Source organism: Petaurus breviceps, unplaced genomic scaffold (assembly GCF_028583685.1).
Source record: "Petaurus breviceps papuanus isolate PSGF00001 unplaced genomic scaffold, PetGlider_PUasm1.0 551, whole genome shotgun sequence".
NCBI classification, from domain to species: Eukaryota; Metazoa; Chordata; class Mammalia; order Diprotodontia; family Petauridae; genus Petaurus; species Petaurus breviceps.
This window is the reverse complement of record NW_027186372.1, coordinates 24,474,317-24,492,078: the sequence shown is the minus strand read 5'-3', so window position 1 is coordinate 24,492,078 and position 17,762 is coordinate 24,474,317. Positions and strand designations below refer to the sequence as shown.

Here is a 17,762-nt window from a genome sequence, read left to right as displayed (position 1 = left end):
TAATTCTCTTTTTTCCTAATTTTCTTGCATCATCCTCAATTCTTTCTCCAATTTTCCTCTACTACTCTTAAATCTTTCTTTAATTTTTCTGAGAATTCTTGCTGGCCTTCGATACAATTGGCATTTTGCTTTGAGGTTTTGCTTCTGGTTGTTTTCACATTATTGTCTTCTTCTGAGTTTCTATCTTGGTCTTCCCTGCCATCAAAATAGGTTTGGGGGGTTTCTTTTTTTAATTATCAAGTTATTTTTGTTGTTGTTGTTGTTTGCTCATTTTCCCAGTCTATTCTTGACTTTCAACTTTATATTAAAGTTGGGTCCTGTTCACCTGGGCATAGGGAAGCACTGTGCCAAGCTTCAGGGTTTGTTTGTATTTTTTGCACTGCTGTTTTCAGAACTAGTTCTGGAGTTCTGCAAGTTTTCAGTGCTTCCAAAGTTATCCTGGGGAAAGTGTGATCACTGCTCTCTCCTTGTCTGTGCTCTGGTCTTTACCCAAGAAGGACCACTGCTCTACTGCAGTCACAAGTATAAGTACGCCTCTTGACCCTGGACCTGGAATCTGCTCCCTTGTGACTGATCACAAGCACACCCTCTCCACCTGGAACCATGACCCAGGTTAACTACTTGTAGGCATTAAAGCTGCTGATCAGTGCCTAATTAAGAGTCCCCTGTAATCTTTTTCTGACCAGTTGTCCAACTCCCTTACCATCTCTGGGCTGAGAGCTCTTGAATTCATTGGGTTTTTTTTTGTTTTGTTTTGTTTTTTAAAGCAATCTGGGTTAAGTAACTTGCTCAAGGTTACACAGCCAGTTATTATTTCTGGGTGTGGTGCCGAGTATCTGAGCCCGGATTTGATCCAGGTCATCCCGACACTGGAGCCGGTGCTCTTACTCGCTGAGCCACCTGGCCACCCCATCTTGAATTCATTGTTGCTACTGCCAGGGCCCTCTGCTAATGCACCTGCCATACTTGGGGCCTGCACACACTCAGGTATCACCTCTCCTGCCAACCTCCTAAGTTGTCTTAGTCTAGAAAAATATCTCCCTTGGATTTTTTGTTGCCTCTGCTGTTCCAAAATTTGATTTGTTATTTTTAAATTGTTTAGAGAGGAATGTTAGGAGAGTTCAGCCTGTACTCCACCATCTTGGTTATGCCCCCATCTTGTCTCAGTTTTCTCATTTGTAAAATGGGCAGGTAGGACTAGAAGACCACTAAGGTCTCTTCCAACTCTATGATCCCGTGACCCTTGGCAGAAAAATGCAGAAGCAAAATGAATTGATCAGCTCTGCCTTCCCTCTGTTGTTAAATATCATCATCTCACATCAAGCAGCAATGTTGTCCCTTCATCAATCCTTCTCTTTCTACAAATGGAGCTATTTAGTAACAACACCACACACACACACACACACACACACATACACACACACACACACCCCTTCCAAAACAAACAACAATAACCCCTGTCTCTCCTTGCTGGTTTCAGCTTCTGTGCTTTAGCCCTCTTAATATTATTTTTATATGACTTTGCCATATTGTTACATTCATCCTCCACTATTTATTTTTACCTCCATCCTTGGTACATTTAAAATAGAGTTCCATTTCATACAGCGGACATTAAAGTTATGAAACTCATTAGCCCAAAAGGCAGTGCAGGCTAAAGATATAAATAGCTTCCAAAAACATAGCCACCTTCATGAATGACATAAGAGGTTATTAAAGGAAACTATCATGTCTTGGGCATGTCTACCCTTGGAGGAGAAATATAATATTCCCTATATTAATACTATACTTTAGTTTACAGATTTATTCTTAATACTATCTTATCTTCTTATCATCTACACTTCCTGATGCTATGCCTTCTATCTTTACCATTCACCCAGATTGCGTGCCCTTTTTGACCAAATGAAATCTCCAGAGAACTTGCTCTGTGGGACTTTAACTCTTTTAACTCCAGAACCCCTGCCCTGGGGCCTGTATTTTCCCCCAACATTAATGGATAACTGATGGCCCACTGTATTTAGTTGGCTCCAGACATATTTCACATTCTACCCTGACACAATGGCCTACCCTGTCATCACTCTGCTGTCTTCCTACCCCACTTTAATCTTACCCTGACCCTCAGGCATACAGTTCTGGAACTATAATCAAATCAGTACTGACAATGGAAAGAATATGTCAATCCATTCCCTCATACCTTCTCTTAACATCCTTGTGACTTTCCAAACCACAATGTCCCTCTCTGGCCATCATACTGGTGTGTTGTGGTCTCCCCTATTTGAATCTAAGTTAGTTAAGAATAGGCAATGTATCACTCGTATTTGTATCCTCATTCTTTTTTTTTTTTTGCTTTTTTTTTTGGAGGGCAATTGGGGTTAAGTGACTTTCCCAAGGCCACACGGCTAGGTTTTGTGTGTGTTTGAGGCCAGATTTGAATTCAGGTCCTCCTGACTCCAGGGCTGGTGCTCTATGGCACATGTGGCCTCAAGGCTGTAGGATCCTCACTCCTGGATTAGAGGGTCTCTACTCAAGTAATAAGCAGTTATTCAGTTCTAGGCACTATTTTGGACATTGCAGATACAAAGACAAATGTAGCACATTTGGGCTCTAGAACTATCCTCCCAACTCACATTGCTGCTTGTAAGTCGGGTACCCAGAGCTAAGCTGACTCTTCTCCCCAAGAGGTCTAGGGGACCTTGAGTATCTAGGTGAAGTTTTCTATGTTATGACTTATAAACCCCCACTGCTGTGATCTCTCCTTTATTATCAATTGAAATAAATTTAGTCAGCCAGAAAAGATCTATTTAACTAAGGTAATATAATAAGAATGGTTGCTATAATGCATACCCTAAAAGTTTTTGACACATTTTCCCATGAGTAAAAAGATTCTGGGACAAACTGGACCCATGCTTTCAGAGCACATAGGGCAAATAGGTTTTGACTGTAAGTAGTTTTCTCCCCTTCATGAGATATTCACAAAATTCCCTTAGTCATGGCATAGCTTTTCTGCAGAAAGCCTTGTAGAGTCTTGAAATATTCCTAGCTTGCCCTTATCTCCCAGTACTAGTCACTACTGTTCTTGTTATATTACTAGAATGCTGATGAAAACATCCAAATTCTCTGGCCTTCTGATTTTCACAAAATCCTCCTTTGGCTAAAAGTGGAGGTGACTGACACTGAGTTTGAAACAAGAACCCTTCTCTTCCCCTCAGCATGGAAGGCTAGAATTCTCCTTTCCACTATCAGGGTCTTGAGTGTCTGATTCCAAACTAGCTGGTTGGGGACGAAGTTTCTCAATCAATCTGAATAGGCTTCATCTAGTCGAAATGCCTTTGTTTGAGTGATTCAATAGAAGTGTTTTTCTCTGACAAAGGCACCCAGGCTAAGTAGGGGGAGTAAGTTACTGACTCAATAGATAGTTTGCCCTCATACACACTTTCTTCTGACAGAAATATGAAATTTCTACTGCCCTCAAGGAGCTTACATTCTTTTAATGAGACAACATATACGTGGTATAGATAGCTAAATAGAGAGATATACACACATATGCATGTGTATACATAATATATACATACATACACATATATACACACATAGATGATATGAAGTAATTTCATCAGGGAAATACCAGTAACTCAGAGGTCATGTAACTAGTCCCTAAATCTAGTATTATTTGATATTACTGGATCTTCTATTTCTTGCTTTTAAAATGAAGGAGTTAAGTACAAATTAAATGATCTCTAAGCTCTCTGATCATTCTGAATTATATAATCCTATGACTTACCCAGGATCATAAAAGTTGGAGGCAAAGAAAAATGCTGTACGAGATAGATTATGAGTCTGATTGAAACAGTCATTTACCTTTTCTCTGGTTATTACACACAGATCTTAATTTAAGACAGCAGCCCTATCCATTTTGCATAGGTAGAGAGATATAGATATCCATTATAATATCAGTGCCAAAAAGTAAGAATAAAAACAAATTGTAGACTCTACAGATTACAGCAGACTGACACAGAGGACCTTAGTTCAATATGCATACCTGGGGTGACTCCCATCTATGCTTCTTGCTACTGTGTGACCTTGCACAAAGTCACTTAATCTCCCCAGGCTACAGTTTTCTCATCTATAAAAAATGAAGTGTTTTTAGTAGAAGGCTTCTGAGGTTCCTTTCAGCCATAAATCTATGTATGATTTTGTGTTTTAAAAAAATCCCTATGTACAGTGGATGATTTGGTATGCAGAAAAGCCAAAGTTATATCAAGAGAATTCAGCTCAACATCTACTTATTAAGCACTCTCTGCGGTGCAAGGAACTGTTTTTGTACAGGAGAGTGTTCTGTTACCCTGTGAAAACTTGAGAAGCAGGACTATATGGTGGATAGAGGGTTTACCTCACAATGAGGACTCAAATCCTGCCTTCTGACCCACACTGGCTGTGTGACCAAAAGCAGCTGCTGATCTGTATTCGTAAAAGGAGGCCACGCATCAATAAAAACACAAGTCCAAAAAAAAAAATGCTCCAGTTAACATAAAAACAAAAATAGAATTTCAATAGTAAAGGGACCTTTATTATACATTATTATTATACCTTTCTTGCCTCAAACATTTAGCAAGAGACATAACAACTAATATCTATAATAATGAAAAGATTAACAAGCTAAACATATGAAAATCCAAAATTCCTAAATTTAAAATAAATCCTGAAACCAGTGAAAAGCTATTTGACGTCTTTTTTCCCCCAGGAAAAAAGGACAATTATAAGTTATATTCAGAGAAACTAAGTAGTTAATTTATCATGCTGCCAGATATGAAACATGAAAATCCTCAAATTGTTTACTGGCTTTGAAGAACAAATCATGTCCTATCATACTAAATATATTAGAGTTTCAAGAGTTTATAGGATTGTATTACACAAGCAAGAATACTTATAAAGCTCAGTCCCTACCCTTTATTGTTAATAGCTTTGTAATCCTTTACTGGAAATTTATAGTTTAGAAATGGCAACACATCTTAAAGATTAAAGCCATGTGACAAATAGTTCATGTCTCTTAATAACCAAATCACATGCCTTAGATTGGGAGAGCTTATCTGCCTTTACCCTCTATATGGTTTCATAGGTAGGAAATACTTTATATCCCTATTATATGAATGATGAATGGGACCATTGGTTATGGTCTGTTATTTGCTTGGCTGTAGTCAATATGTTTTCTTTGGACAGGGATTTCCATGATTTATTTCTCTTCTGGCCTTATCACTTATTAAGTCTGGGCAGACAGGAAAAAGCTAAGGCTGTGAAGGAGGGTTAGTGCCCATTTAGACCTCTAATGTCAGGGAAAATATTCCTTTTAATGATCCTGTTACACTAGCTGCTCAAGTCCTGATTACACTCCACTCCAACTAGAAAATAAAGGTCATATTTCTCGGAAAGTGTGTACATAAAATATGCAAAATAATATGTTGCCTTCAGAGCTGGCTTTCTTCTGTGGTGTAATTGCTTCCGCTTTACAGATGTCATACAGGTACATTGTATACTTTTAGTGATTATTTTTGTTCTGTATTATCATGCTGACAATGTTTAACTTTACAAATGCCAGAGGACCAGGGTTCAGTGATCACATTAGCATACATCAGGCATGATCAAATTTTGTCAAAGCCTTCCTTCTGTGCACAGAGCAGAGGCATACTGCTTCTGCCATCCCCCCACCCCCATCACTTAAGGAGGTGGGGGAGAGAAGAGAGGAGATTGGGGGGGTGGGAATCTCTGCCTTGAATTCTCGCTCTCCCTCGGCATAAATGGCTCATTTGGAGTAATATTCAAAACATGTGGACAGGGGCAGGCTGTTAATTTTTCTTTCTTGTTGGGCCTTTTCCAATTAGGACACAGCAAAGGCAGAACTGTTAGGTAAGGGTTCATTAGACAGTCTTCTGAATCTGAAGTGAAAATAATCTGATGTAAAAGAAAACAGATTCTTGCCTTGCCCCATCCTGGGTCAAATCTCCCCATTTTAATTGAGGGGGTATCTTAATAATAATATATTACTTTGGCATAGCACTTTTTCTTTTGCAAAGTACTTTCATGATCTAGAATATGGATCTAATTGAACTTAGCAAAATGCACCCTGCCCACTACTATGCTTAATAAAGGTCTTATAAATGTTTATTCTTTGTTCTATTGAATCGTATTTCATCATTATTCACCTCAATTTTACAGGTAAGGAAATTAAGGCAGAGAGATTGAATGAATTATCCAAAGTAACAAAGAGAATTAGAGTTAGGAGCCAGAACTAGTAGCCAGACTTTCTCAAGATCACTACACCACACTGCCTTAGAAAAGTTCACTTCTTAAAACATGAAAATTATTGGTATTTGATAATTGATCCTTGGCATTTTCCAAGTAATCTCTTCCCACTCCCATCTTCTCCCCACTTAGCAGAGGCTTCAACTGTTTTGCTTGATGAATACTAAACATAAAATGAAGACATTTACATGCCAAAAAAGGACTCTCCATTTGCATTTCCTGTAATTACACACACACACACACACACACACACAACACACACACACACACAACACACACACACACACAATCCAATGGATATGTATAATCAATCATTTAAGTAATTTATGAATGCTTGCTTGTGTTCATGGCGCTATGTTAGGTAGTGAAAGTAAGAGATACAAAAAGGTATAAGAAGGAGATCTCTTCCCTCAAGAAGCTTACAATCCAATTGGAAAGGTAAGGTTTAGGCAAATGAAAAAATAATTAAGGATGTAATTCAAAAAATGCTGAATGGATCATCCAGGCAAAATCTCTTATCACCAATCAGAGTAGGGAGGCCTCCAGGGTGGCAAAGAAAGACCTTACAGTGAAAAAATAATTTAAACTCCATTTTTAAGAATGGGCAAAATAGGTAGATGAAAAAGCTTTCCAGGTAGGAGGCATGGTGTGAGGAGAGATATGGAGGCAGGAATCCACAAAGGCCTGTTTGGGAGACACTATGTGTTGAAAGAACGTAAAACTACCGAAATCTTCCCAATGGAAGTGACTTAAGAGTTCATTGAATCTGATCTTCTAGCTATAAATCTATGAGCCTATAAGTCTATGAAATACTTTGAGTTAGAAAAGCGTTACTTAGAAAATTTATCAAATTGACCAGCTACAATTTCTGCACCTATTTAAAAAAAAAAAAAAAGGATGGTCCCTTTTGACAAAGGCTGAATTGAAAGTAATTGCCTACATTTACAATTGATTATTTGTTTCTTGGTGAGGATACTGTTTCTTGTATTAATTGATTGGGGACAGCTAAAGATCCACTGGGCTTCCCAACCTCCTTCCTCAAAGCTTGGCAGGAGAGATTTCAACACTTACAAAACCAAAGATGTTACAATTGATGGAACATGAGCTGTGGGAACAAAAAGAGCCTTGTAATGGCCCCTTGATGAGTGGTGGGGACTTGAGAAGGATTTAAACCACCTCCTAGGGATCTCTAAGACTGATTGACCAGATACAAGATTAGAAAGAAAGCTTTGAAACTAATTCTGATTGGAAAGTTGCTTTGTTTTGTTTTCTTCTTTTTCCCCACGTCACCTTCCTAAAGTCATTAAAAATACAAAAACATCATTAGTTCAAACCCATATTTACATAAGAATATGCTGGGAGGGGTGGAGTCAGACTCAGAGGAACTGCTAACCTTTTGGCTGTTTGGCTGGGAGTTCTGCCTTCTTCCCCTCTGACCAGCCCACAAATATATATATGTAAACTGAGAGCACCAAGAAGCTAACAAGAAGGGGGGATTCAGGCTGACTCAGGCTTTCCCTCTGTTCAGGATCAATGGACAGAGACCTGTATTCAAGATAGTAAAGGACCTGGGGTGGCTAGGTGGCACAGTGAGTAAAGTTCTGTCCCTGGAGTCAGGAGGACCTGAGTTCGGCTTCCGCATCAGACACAACACCCACACACAAAAACTAGCCATGTAACTTTGGGCAAGTTACTTAACCCCAATTACCCTCCAAAAGACAAAAAAAAAAGAAAAAGGATAGTTAAGGACTGCACAAGGGACTTTTCACAGGCTACCCTGCCTTAGAACAGATCATCTATTATCAAATGCTTTCTTTTCCACCTCCTCTAAAACATGAGCTTATCTGCATCAACTCTACCCTGTCTTTTGTGTTAAATATTATTAAAATGTTGTTCTCATTTTTGTGTTCATTGAAATTGAGGTAGAAATGGTATTAACAGTAGTAGTAGTGGTAGCCATAACAGGATCGTGTTCTCTTGTTATATAATTTTTTAGGCTCAACAAAAGTAGCTGTGATTATGTCTATAAAGGAAAATGAGGATGATATATACCTAATCCTTCGTTGTTGGTGGGTTTTGTTTTGTTTTGTTTTTAATATTTTGAAAACCTTCCATTCCACACAAGTTAGAAACTATGACTCTCTCCTATGGCAGCATCCATTAAAATGTTTTATTAAATTTGTATGGGTCAATTTTATGCGGGCATTCATTTGTCTGTGAAAATGCTCTAGCTCCAGTTAATTTAACAGGTTACTGGCTTAATTCTCAAGGATAGTTTGTAGTCTATATTTAAAGTCTGGGGGATTGTCATGTTAACTTATGAGTAACAGAAAGCTTCAGGGGTAGGATTCTGACCACCTGGTCGTTTTAGGTATTTTAGGTATTTTGAAGTAGATTTCTGCCATCTGGTGAGATATGCTGCACGGTTTCTACCATTTATTTACATTGCCTCCATCAATAAAAAAATTTAGGCTCTGATTATTACCGGTAATATTAGAGATAGCATTTTATTTCATTGTCATCTCTTTGATTGGGTTTAGATTAAAACAGCTCTGACATAAGTCATTCTATCATTCTTCTTGTATATTTATGTTTTATGGACTATTGTGGAGGAGATAACTGCTTTCTGAGGTTAATTAGATTCAACAAAAGCATCCTGATGCAATTCCAGGAATACCTTGTTGTTGTTGTTGATGATGTTGTTGCTGCTGCTGTTATATTATGCATTGTTGTACTTCTGCCATAGAGGTAGTAGTGTGGCCAATAAGAAGGAGAAAGAAAGGGGGGAGAAGAAAAAGGAAGGAGGAAGAAGAGGAGAAAAAGAAGGAAGAGGAAAAGGAGAAGGGGAAGGAGGAAAAGAGTTGAGGAGGAAGAGGAGAAAGAGGAAGAAGAGGAGAAAAATAAGGAAGAGGAAAAGGAAAAGGAGGAGGAAAAGAGTTGAGGAGGAAGAGGAGAACCAGAACAATATTATAAACAAGAGCAAGAATAAGAAGGAACAGTCAAGTATAGTCAAGAATGGGTTATTTATGGCGTCTAGAAGATTTGAGTTCAAATCCTGACACATACTAACTTTGAGACATCACTTAATCTCTCTATTGCCATAAACAACTCTAATATTTTAAGTTATTGATGAGTTGCTGATATCTATCAGTTAAGAAAGTTTCTACACTGTTTCCTTACTTAATGGTATCAAGATCCAGACAAACTCAATGACCATGATTATTTTAAATCTGATTCTTTAATTATTGTTGTTATTATTAGTATTAAGCATGAATCTTCCATATCAATGTCCTATATTCTAGCACTCTCTTCTTCTCTCTTTCCCTTCTTTCTCCCCAGGAAAAAAATATCAAAGTTTGTTTTGGTTGGTATTTTTCAGACCTATACTCATTCATATTTTCTTATGTTCTCTTTTTTTTCTCTCTTATTCTCTCATATTTTCTCTCTTTAGCTCTCATATTCTCATTCCTTCTTTCTCTGCCTCCCTCTTTCAGCAGCCTTCAACTGAGCAGCACAAGAGTGAATTCATAGGACCTGAAAAAAACAACCCTTCACCTCAAAATGTTGTAGATGTTGAATAAAATGAAACGTGAACTTCTGTCTGTGAGAAAGGAAGAGGGTTCTATATTTGAAATCGCCTAAATTTGTTGGATACAAAAACATAGAGGTTTCACAGTCCCTCTAAATGCCTTCTCTAGTATGTGGTAACATCCAGAGAAGTAAACCAAGTCAATCCTATGGATCGGTAGCACTAATCACTAGGCAATCTCCCTGTAATGGAGAGTTTTAATGGTAATATTCAAAGAAACCCACGTGCATCCAACCAATTAGCACAGATTGTATTTTGTTAAAGCAAATATGTAACATTTATTATTAATAGACAACAGTATTCATAGGCATGAGGAAATGTAAACTGCTTTAGAATTTAATTTTCCAAAAGAGAAGGGATCCTCTTTCAAAACTTTTTGAAAACCTGACTTAATTTTTCCCCCCTAATTCAAATATAGTTTGAGATGTACCAACTAATAGGGAAATTATCATAGTTAACATTTCAATAGAATTTAGGGCTGGGAGGAACTTTAAAAATATAGCCCAGCTCCCTGACTGTGTCCATAAGAAAATATAGAACATCTGACATTTCCATGACTATATCATGGATTTCTCTTTCCTAGAATAACTAGTCTGGCATTTCTCCATATATATTTGACTTTTATTCTTGATGAGATTATGTACTATTAAAATTCAATTTGTTAAATTTATGACGATTTTTTAAATGGATAAAAAGCAAAAAAAAAAAAAGGGAGGGGGATCACTCGGTATTTTCTTCTGAAAACTTCAGTATTTAACAGTTGTGTGTGTGTGTGTGTTTTAAGTTTGCAGCCAGGTGGCTGGGGGGGGGCGGGATATTTTGTTGAGCACTGATTAAAAATAATTTCTTCTAAATGAGACCTGACCACAAAATGGTGCCATTAATGGGCAGGGACATTTTCACTAGAGAGGAAACCATGCCTGACTGACTCTTGCACCGCCCACAACACCAGGGTTTTCTTCTCTCCTCCCCAACCCCCTTTCCCCCTTCTCTTTTTCTTGTTCTTAATAGCAGGGTAAATAGGCAGCAAGTGAGGCCTAAATGTTTTCGGCCAAAAACAGAGTCCAAGCTCCTCTGAGAAAACATTTGGCCTCTGTGGTTTTGTAATATGTTCCAGAACACTGAGTTCACTGAAGAACATTGTGAAAAACTCCCATCTATTGGAATGATGCTGAGGAATGTTACAGTATCAGAAGTTCCAATTGGTCCATTTCCTGTAGGCCCATAATGAGGCTTGTAAAAAAAAAAAATTGTGCTATGTGGAAGTTCTCATGGGAAAAATGAATGGCAAGAAATCCTAGCTTTAAAAGAAACAGCTAATCTGCTAGTTTGATTGTTCTTCAAAACTTACACTGAACCAATGAGCCTAATTAAAAACACTTGGCCTACTTCTATAAAGTATCATAGCTTTTTCTATGCCCCGTTTGTATACACCACAAAACTCCAGATAGACTATTATTTTTCAAGTGCTCACTAACAAAGTGCTGACTTCGTTGGGATGGCTGAGCTAATTTCTTGAACTCAGTGTGAAACCTTAGCTAAACAAAATTGTGGTAATTTTCCTTAATTTGTAAAAGTGATTGGAGTGCAAACAAAATTTTCCTCTTGGGTCAATCCTATAATTTTCAATTAACTAAAACTAATCGTCAGGCAGGCACCAAACCTGCATTTTGTTTAAAGGGCTGGGAGGCATTTCCAAGGGTCAGAATGCATTAATTGTTTCTATTTATTTATTTTTTCAAGAGAGAAAGAAAAAGTATTTTGCTTTAAGAAACATGATTGGTTTCCTATGCAGTATAATATTAAGTAACAAGAAAGAGAAGATGCTATGAGATAAAATGTCACAGTCAAAATAAAATTTATTTGCTTAATTGTATGGCTATAATTAAAATATGTTAATAGAGTCATCCACTGACTGCCTTGGAATTTCTTTGTGTGCACACAGACCCTATTTCTAGTTAATTGGGCCTTGTGTTCCTTTACTGAAGAAATAACCAAATATTTTAGCCATTTCAGGAAATGCTACCAACAATTATCCCTAGTAATCTAGAGCTCTGGGTCCACGCTATTAGCACTTGGAACATGCCTGGCAGAGCCGTGGTCCTCTCTGTCTAATGTTATTCTCCTGGTTAAATTATTCAGTCTGTCACAAAGGATTCACCCAGCAACTTCAATAATCAGCATCCCTACAGGAGGCCACTCCATATGCTCAGCCAATTCCCAGGAGTGCCGCAGTCCAAGAGACTCAAGGGCAGATTGGGGGGGATTGGAGTCGCACCCACCAGTCTTAAAATTTGAGGCCACCAATCACAGTCAAAAATGTTCTAATGAGGATAGAAGCTGGTTTAAAACAAAAACAGCTGGTTTAGTAGTCAGACTTGAGTTTCACTTTCCCTTTTTACCTCTTAGAAGTATTCCTCTCCATTTTATTTCCTATGTTGCCACATTATGTAGGCAGCCAGCTGTTTCTACTGACCCATTTGTGCCCCATGGACACTCAAATAAATTCTTAAATAACAATCTCACTATCAAACACGCACATGGCAGCATTAGGAGACAGAACTCCTCACAGGACAGGAGGTTAGAAAGAGGGTACAAATACGCACAAGAATTCATAATCTCCTATCTAGAGGATAAATGAATTTCTGTGGGCTTCTTACCTGTGTAGATGAATCTTCCTGGTGTTCCTTTGCAGAACTGTTTGGATTTGTAAGACAATGTAACTTCTACAACACCAGGGATGTGTCGTGGAGGAGTCTGCACTCGGATGGCATGAGGGGTAATCAGCTGGAGGGAAACATTGGAAGGAAAAATGTCATTGCACTAAGTAGGGGCCTTATTTAGCAACTTTAGTTATCAACTCCCAGAAAACAAAGCTTTCAAACCATGTAGTTAACCTGTCAATGTTTACATATAATCTTGATGTAATCCATATGAGAGACACTGACAACAATATTTGCAAAAGTTTGCCTTTCGGAGATGTCATCATTTTCATACATGGCAGGCAATACCACCTTCCTGCTTGAAAATAAAAAAGACAGCCCAATATGATGAATTACCCAGAGCGAGCTATCCTTTTAAGACCCTGTAGTTGAAAGTGTCACCTAGTCACCAGAGCTAAGTTCTACCATGTCTCCCCAGGAACTGATCCACTGAACAGTTGAATGAATGTAGTCCATCAAAAACACAGAAAAGACAGATGTGCAAAACATTGAACCAAGACTCTGACTAGCTTCAGAACACAAGCATGAACTATTATTACTTATAAATGGCCAAATACAGGGTTATTGGTGACTCTGGAATAATCCTAAACAACCCAGGAAAATGCAGATGATAGAGCATCTCATCTGCCCTTTACCCAGCCGGAAGTCCCGGGAACTTAAAAGGATGATTGGTAGAAAAGGGCTAGAAGGTCATTATTCAATTGTGCAATGATATCTGCAGTATGAGAAAATTTTGACCTGACCCCTGCAGGCAATCAGATTACACCATGAAGATTTTTAAGTATCCTTATCTTCATTTACATAACTGCAAATATTATTAATGGTCATAAAACTGATGTTATACTGTTCTTAAAAAAACCAGCTACAATAATGACATCTCATGGTTCTGGGCTTAATAAGTTGTCTCTATATGCTATGTATAGCCTGTCCCTCAGTTGGGCTGGGATTCAGGAGAGAAGAATTCAGCTACCAACTAACTACCTGTATGATCTTGCCCAAGTCCCTGGGTCTCAGTTTCCCCATCTGTAATGTGAGTGAATTAGACTAGGTGATCTCTTAAGATCCATTCCAATTCTATTCGTTCATCATTCCTTTCAGCTTAGTTTTGCTGGAAGTTTACTGTCCTAATTCAGCATAAAAAAGAACAAACTGATGGATTCACATTGGTTGTCTCCCAGAATGTATTTCTGTGGAACTAAATGAAAAGAATCTTCATTTCACTGGCATGCCCAAGTTAGTTCAACTTCTGGTGTTTCCATATAGCTTTGTAGAATAGAGACTTAGGGGCCGCTCGGTGGCGCAGTGAATAGAGCAAAGGCCCTGGAGTCAAGACGACCTGAGTTCAAATTCGGTCTCAGACACTTAACACATGCACACCAAAAAAAAAAAAAAACTAGCCATGTGACCTTGAGCAAGTCACTTAACCCCAATTGCCCTACCTTCCCCCCTCCAAAAAGCAAAAAAAAAAAAAAAAGAATATGAAGACTTAGAAAGGACATCGAAGTCAGATAATCCATTGATATAATCCTAATACACATTTAAAATAGTGTTTTGTGCAGAGTCAGAACTTAACTGTTTTTTCATTCCCCATCTATTCATCAACAAGCACTTGTAAAGCATCAGCTAGGTACTCAGTAGAGCAGAGAGATGATGCAGGACCTGGAGTCAAGAAGACCTATCTTCATGAGTTCAAGTCCAGCCTCAGACACTTATGGCTGTGTGACCCTGGGAAAGTCATTTACCCTGTTTGCCTCAGTTTCCTCATCTGTAAAATGAGCTGGAGATGAAATTGGCAAACTAACCCAGTCTCTTTGCCAAGAAAGACTCCAAATTTGGTCACAAAGAGTCAGACATGGCTGCAACAACTGAAAGACAATGTACTAAATACCCAGATTCTGTGCTGACAAAGTGATCTGAAATCGGATGGAGCATAAAAGAGGTCTACTAGGGTGGCCATTGAGCCATTGAAGCAAAAAGAGAAAAAAAAACAATCTACATGTACCTTTATTTGTTACTTTCACAAGTAATTGTGAAAAATGTTCCTCTAATCCCCAAAGAACAGATTAGAAGGTAGATTCCCTTCACACAGGGAAGCATTTTACTTCAATGGTTGGAATTTTTCTTCCTAGTCAGAGAATCATATGTTACTGATCCTAAGGTCCAAACCTTCCATTTTACAGGATTAGAAACTGAGGCCTGTAGAAGGGAAGTATGCTTGCCCAGGGTATCAAGTGAAAGTGAGTTATTAACAGAGTCTGGACGAGAACCTATACCTTCTAAAGTATTCTTCTCTTCCATGAAACACAAGAATCCTTTATTAATACGATGAAGCCACTTACACACACACACACACACACACTCACATACATGCTATCATAAAACATCAGCCACCTAGGACCTATGCAGCAATGTGCTATTCTAAATAGTTGAGCTTTCTAGGTAGTTGAGAGTTCACTACTTGGAGAACCAAAATTTCATTTCTGTCATTATTCTGAGTTTAAACATTTTGTTTGAAAATCTTTTCCAAACTACCTATAAGTGTGCCTGCCTTATTAAACAGACTACAAATAACATCATTTATTTTTAATAACTTAGAATCATCACTAATAAATTAAAAACAGCACTGGCAGAAATCATAGGACTTGGATTTAAAGCCAACTTCAAATGCATACTCTTTATGTGACTGGGAAAGTCATTTAATCTCCCTGAGCCTCAGTTTCCTCAGTAGTAAAATAAAGAGATTGGACTAGATGGCCTCTGAGTTCCTTTCCAGCTCTAGGGGTTGATAACACTGATGATGATGATGATGATGACAGTGATGATCTTGTTACAACAGTACATTAGTTGAAGGGAGAGGGAATAAGCATTTATATAGTGCTGTGTGCCAGGTACTACACTAAGTACTTCTATAAATGATATTTCACTTGACGTTCACAATAACCATGTAAGGAAGGTGCTGTCATTCCCATTTTACAGATATGGAAACTGATACAAACAGAGGTTAAATTACAGTCTAGTAAGTCCCACAGCTAGTAAGTGTCTGAGGTTAAATTTGAACTCATTGTGTTCATTGTGCTACTTAGATGTCAGCAGTGATGCTTTGAACACCCATGAAGGTGTATGGGGTAATTTTCCCTATTCTAAATGATGCCTGGCTGCTGTACTTTTTCTTAGTTCTTGTTTATGCTTTTTATAGTTTGGGGGCTCCTCACTTATTCTGATAACAGTAGTCATCACTTCTCATTTTCATTACAGTGTTTACCACTTTCATTACCTCTCTATCAGATAGCTATGTCATCTATATTTAAAGAATATTGTTTTTGAGGTACAAGGTATCAGAATCATAAAAAAACATTTGATGGAGTCTTCATCACTCTCCCTTACATAAGAATAAACTTCAAACACATCAGTGATAACACATAATTAGATAAAGCGGTAGAGGCAGAGTTTTGTGTTTGTACATGGCTGAAGAATCATCCAAATCCTGACAGCCTGACCAGCAGGGAAGGTTCAAAAGAAATAACTGAAAAATACCATTAAAATATATATGGGAGAGGAAGGAGGAAGATTGGGGAAGACCTAGGTTGGAATCCTGATTGCCACCTAGCTAGATGACCTTAAAGAAGTCATGTCACCTCTTCAGGTGTCAAATTCTTCATTTGTAAAATGAAACACCTGGCTAAAGTCCCTTCTATTTTAAACATTTTATGTTGTAAGCAAGGTCTCTTCCAGCTCTACCATTTTATGTTCTAAAGTTAATCAATCCTTTATTAAGTAAGCATTGATTAAACACCTACTTTGTATCAGGCATGGTGCTAGGTGCTGAGGATAAGAAGACTATGGAACAGTCCCTAGCCTAGCAAAATCTCTCTCAGCTCTAGTATTCCTTAACTCTAATATTCAATGACCAGAAATATTGTACAAAAAAAAAGGGAATGGGAAGGAGAAAAGAGTTTTGCAAGATTGGGGGCGGCTAGGTGGTGCAGTGAATAGAGAGAGCACTGGCCCTGGAGCCAGGAGGAATTGAGTTCAAATATGGCCTCAGACACTTGACACACTTACTAGCCGGGTGACTTTGGGCAAGTCACTTAACCCCAATCGACCCCCCCCCCAAAAAAAATAAAAGCAAAAAAAAAAAGAGTTTGCAAGATCTCAGACAAGGGAAATTAAGACAAGATCAAGAGGGGGAAAAGGAATCTAGGATCATGCTTGAAACATGTGATATTAAAATTAAAGGAAAAAAAGCAGTCCAGATGCTTTCAAAAGCCACCTGAAAATTCTACCAGAATCTCAAAAAATACAAGAGCAGTAATTTTCTCTTTGGGCTCTACGTGTAGGCATTTTACCCCTTTCAGACTTTCAGTATAGAAGCCAAAACATTCCCTGCCCCTACTCCCCAATGGAGCATAACTGTCAGCCCACGGGGATGTGAGAAATGAACTAATGGAGTTATGTGCACAGCAAGATAGATTACATAGAGAAGTCCATGGAATTGTGTGTATGTGAGCGTATGTGTATGTATGTAAGTGTGAAAGTCTATGTCAAAGCAAGAGATGCAGTATGTGTGAAAGGAAATGGAAATAGTGGGAATGAAATGTGGGATCTCCCTGACAGTCTGTGTTTGATGAAGAAAAAAAAGAGTGAGTATGCCGTGTGGGTATAAACTAAAGTGGAATTGTGAGATTATTAAATAATAATGAGTAAAGCATCATAATTCCTGGCAGTTTTATAAGATTTGTGAAGTCCTTTACAGACATTAATTTATTTGATCTTCATGGAGAGGTAAGTACCTTAGACATTGTCTTCATTTTACACATATAGAAACTGAGGTTAAGAGAAATGAAATGATTTTACCAGGGTTCCACAACCAGTAATTGTCTGAGGCAGAATGTGAACAGGGATCTTTCTTATCGCAAATCCAGCACTGTGAGCCCTCTCTCTCTAGGTTAGTTTCCCAAGAAGTTCCATTTACTTCATCAGACAGCAAAGGTAACATGCATACATGCAATAAACCAAGGGACTCTTCATTAAAAAAAAGAAAGAAAGCTAAAACGATTGATATGATATGTGAAAGTCCACTGAGCTTGTTTGAAAAATGATCTCTAAATCTAAGATGCTGTAACTTTCTTTTCTCTGAACTATCACATTCATTTTCT

General features: G+C 38.1%; 1 protein-coding gene across 5 annotated transcripts in view; it reads right to left on the bottom strand.

Annotated features, from left to right (window-relative positions):
* The window catches only part of EBF1 (EBF transcription factor 1), a 461,328-nt gene that overhangs the window by 78,130 nt on the left and 365,436 nt on the right, over window positions 1–17,762 (bottom strand). For all 5 annotated transcript variants that reach the window (XM_069102477.1, XM_069102478.1, XM_069102479.1 and 2 more), the window contains one exon: window positions 12,544–12,670. In XM_069102477.1, the coding sequence (XP_068958578.1) occupies window positions 12,544–12,670 (127 nt within the window). The remainder of the gene's footprint in view (window positions 1–12,543; window positions 12,671–17,762) is intronic.